Raw genomic sequence first — 1,350 nt, 5'->3', positions numbered from 1 at the left:
ATAAATAAATAAATTATATATATATGAATCCAGCAGGACGAACAAAATATAAAAACATTTGTTGATCATCCAGGAAACAACGGTTAAGATTCAGGGCTATGTGAAATTTTAAATGGGATAATTTTTATAAATTTGGTATTATTTTGTCTTGTGGACAATATATAAATAAATATATGTTATGTGAAATATCTTATTCGGGATCAATCTTCATAGTCCCTCCTATTTTGTTAAAACGATTAACATTTTCCATATTCTGCAATGGGTATGAAAACTTATGAGCACAACTGTGTGTTAAAGACGTCGACCTAAAGCTGCTCTTTCCTCTGGATTTTCAAAGCTATATTCTCCACAACCCCTCATGCAACAGAAGAGGCGGGTTAAGTAGTGATGAATGAAGAAGTAAATGCTTGATTTTGAGCCAGAATGAGTTCAACGTGAACAGACTACCTCGTTCTGTCCTCCCCGTCATCGATGTAAGATACCGAGAGACGGTTGCCGGGCGGATACTCAAACCCATTCAGCTTCTCTTTCGCATAAACCGCTGAGCCCAGGTTATTGTAGCGCACCACCACCTGACCTGTAGAGCACACACACACGGTCAAACCGAGGAGACCCTTGAGCAAACATTTTAAAGTTTACTCATTTACTCCTTTTGATCATGCCGTTCAAAAGACTCCCTTTCATCCGTCTGGTCATTCTGAAGTCATATGTTACCTTTGTTTGAGGAACAAGCTTAACTTAATATTTACGTATGATATATATTTACTTTAAACACGTCAGCTGAAAAGCTTGAGGTCGGTAAGGTTTTTGACAGAAGAAAGAAGGTTTAGAAAGAAGTCTCTTAAGCTCACCAAGGCTGCAATTACTTGACCAAAAATGCAGTAAAAAGACAGTAACATTCTGAAATATTATTAAAATTGAATAAGATCGTCCTTAATAGCTAATAACATAGTAATTAACACCTAAGAGATTCTTTCTGTGAAACGTCATAAAACTTTTGAATTTCTAAAGCGTCCCATAAAACCCATTAGGTGTTGAAAAACCAGGTGTATTTTGGCTGGCTGTTTCCTCTGAGCGCATTTGAGCGTCAGACTCTGAATGAGCGTTTGACAGCAAAGAATGCACGTTCATCAGGGCGTGGATCTACAGAGGGTATGCAGTGTGAAAACAAAGCGCCCTGCTGCAGCTAGTAGGGGAAAGTGTAAAAAAAGGAGTAAAACGAGAAGTAAAATATCTTCCTCGGCCGCATACTGCGTTTCATTCATGTTGACACGAAGGCAATATCCTTCATCTCTAACATGCTTGTTAATGTTACCGAACTGGACTAAAAACTACTGAGTTTGCACACCC

General features: G+C 38.3%; 1 protein-coding gene across 2 annotated transcripts in view; it reads right to left on the bottom strand.

Annotated features, from left to right (window-relative positions):
* LOC122352174 (RNA-binding protein 45-like) overlaps positions 1–1,350 on the bottom strand; it is a 9,241-nt gene that overhangs the window by 5,768 nt on the left and 2,123 nt on the right. For both annotated transcript variants that reach the window (XR_006251861.1, XM_043249752.1), the window contains exon 6: positions 448–577. Coding sequence is in view for 1 of the 2 variants with exons in the window: in XM_043249752.1 (XP_043105687.1) it covers positions 448–577 (130 nt within the window). In the remaining variant the exon portion in view is untranslated. The remainder of the gene's footprint in view (positions 1–447; positions 578–1,350) is intronic.

The sequence above is a fragment of the Puntigrus tetrazona genome, chromosome 9 (assembly GCF_018831695.1).
Source record: "Puntigrus tetrazona isolate hp1 chromosome 9, ASM1883169v1, whole genome shotgun sequence".
In the NCBI taxonomy this organism is placed as follows: Eukaryota; Metazoa; Chordata; class Actinopteri; order Cypriniformes; family Cyprinidae; genus Puntigrus; species Puntigrus tetrazona.
Note: the sequence above shows the minus strand (reverse complement) of the source record. Positions and strands in the feature narration are given on the sequence as shown.